The sequence below is a fragment of the Elephantulus edwardii genome, unplaced genomic scaffold, assembly GCF_000299155.1.
Source record: "Elephantulus edwardii isolate Elephantulus edwardi_28Jun2011 unplaced genomic scaffold, EleEdw1.0 scaffold00049, whole genome shotgun sequence".
Lineage (NCBI taxonomy): Eukaryota > Metazoa > Chordata > Mammalia > Macroscelidea > Macroscelididae > Elephantulus > Elephantulus edwardii.
The window spans coordinates 4,850,932-4,853,088 of NW_006399799.1; the positions used below are offsets into that span (position 1 = coordinate 4,850,932).

General features: G+C 43.6%; 1 protein-coding gene across 1 annotated transcript in view; it reads right to left on the bottom strand.

Moving 5' to 3' along the window:
- KIAA0319L (KIAA0319-like ortholog) overlaps positions 1–2,157 on the bottom strand; it is a 190,710-nt gene that overhangs the window by 11,533 nt on the left and 177,020 nt on the right. Inside the window, exons 18-19 of the mRNA XM_006886434.1 lie at positions 1,433–1,555; positions 868–958 (exon numbers count right to left, since the gene is read on the bottom strand). Coding sequence (XP_006886496.1) covers positions 868–958; positions 1,433–1,555 — 214 coding nt within the window. The remainder of the gene's footprint in view (positions 1–867; positions 959–1,432; positions 1,556–2,157) is intronic.

Genomic DNA, 2,157 nt, shown 5'->3' on the forward strand with positions numbered 1-2,157 from the left:
TGGGAGGGTGGAGGGATAGCGCAGGAGGGGAAGACCCTCTATGAGATGGATTGATTCGGTGACTGGGGTAATTGGGATGGGTGTGTCAGAGGCAGTGCGGCTGGCGCAGGACAGAGCAGGGTTTAGGGATGTTGTGCATAGGGTCGGTATCAGTCGCAAACAACTCGACGGCACATAACAACAACAACAATCTAAAAAAAAAAGATACTACCTTTAAACTATTATCATGGTGCTTAGCACACAGGAAACCCTGAAAACATACTTACTATTAATAATGCAAGACAGATAATAAAGATGACCAATCAATATTATAAGACTATTTATACAGGAAAAAAGGTTGAGATCTGTTATTTACAGAATCTCTATGAGTCACAGTCGATTCAGTAATAACTAACAACAAATAGGAAGACTCAAGTGGAAAAATCCAGAGCACCTTATCATTGCTTATCTAAGTCTATAATTATGTGGAAACATGTGCCCAGTTGAGAGTCAACTAAAAAGGAGGCAGAACAATTATGAGTTTGCCCTGTGTTGAGATGGTGATGCTGCACTGAGGAACACTGAGGGGTACACACCTCAGAGAGGTGATCCAGGCCCTCCCATTCACCAGCCTGCTTCCCAAGTCCCCTCACCCTCACCTCTGGCTGGAAAATGTAAATGAAGTAACTGCCATTCTCTACCTGGGGGACAGGGAGTCAGGAATGCAGCATGGGAGCGTGCAATGTTAACTCTGATAACAGAATGATGGGGTAAAGCAGGAGAGGCCAGGAAGCAGTGGTCCTTCCATGTGGAAGTACTAAACAGTTATCTGCTGAATGAATTAAAAACTGAAAGGACAGATGAATTTCAAAGGAGAACCTATCTTACCTCTTACAACAACAGATCACGGTCCAAGACAGGATTCCCATGGCAACAACAATGACAAAGGAAGCAATGATAACATATAATACGCTCCACTCTGTCAAGAAAAACAAAACAGTGAAAGCTATGAAGATAGAGGCTGGAAGGTAGGTTTGGGCTGCCCATACCTTGGGCAGGAGGTAGCGTCACTCTCAAGACAAGAACTTCTGCTACGATCCCCAGGAAAAGCAAGACCTTGGGGCTGAGGGCTACTGAAGTTCTGAACCTCCAAAACTGTCCCTTCTTTCCAGTTTCTGCTCTAGGCATGCTCTGAGCTCCTGGAGCAATGGAGCAGGCTGCCAAAAGCGTGAACAGGGAACAGAACCTGGTCTGATTTAAGCTTGAATGCTTCAGAGCTTGCCTCTAACCTTGAACAAATATGGAGGAAGGAAGCGAAAGTATACTGCAAACAGAAAATACACAAAGTTCTCCTTGCCTGCTCATCTGCCTTGCAAACACAACACCCACCCACGCAGCTCAGAAGCACACTCAGTGCCAAGCTGACTGGTACAGTGCCAAGCAAAAAACGTACCACAGTTACTGTCTCCATCCCTCAGCTGCACCTTGATGAAATTCTCCATCCAAAAAGGGTCACAGACACAGCGCTTGGTGAAGGAGTCACAGTGGCCATGGTCAGAACAGTTCAACTGACAGGCTGGAGGAAGGGAGAAAGGGAAGAAGTCAGAGCCATGGGAACAACTAACATTAGTGCCCAGGAAGACACTAACGCACCCACGACTCAATGTTCAGTGGTACAATTCCCTGGGGACTTGATCCAAAAGCGTTGACAGCTTGGCAGTGGTTCAGAATAGCTAGCATTGCTGGATAAAACTGGAGCAATTAGGAAGGCCATGAGAAGACAGCTCCAGTCTGTCTTCACTTGTGATTTGTCTGTATTGGCAGTTCTTTCATCTTTTAGGCCTTATGTACCTCTTTCTCAAAACAATGTAAGTGAAAAATAAATATATGGTATTACAAAGAAAAGCTATTATATTTAAATGTGTCTGAATAACATAAATTTATAAAATAATAATTTATATCAATATTCAAACAGTAAGTGACACCTAGAAGTAGATCAGGGAGCTCTGGTGCTAAAGACACTCCTAGCATCTCAAAAGCATACAGCTTAAGAATGGGCAATTTCTTCCTGTGCAATTTATTGCCTCTAAAAACCTGCTGAGGGTCAGCTATGGGTCAGTTCTGACTCAATGGCACACAAAAGTAAGTAGATAAAGAAATTTTTTTATAAGGTTTTTT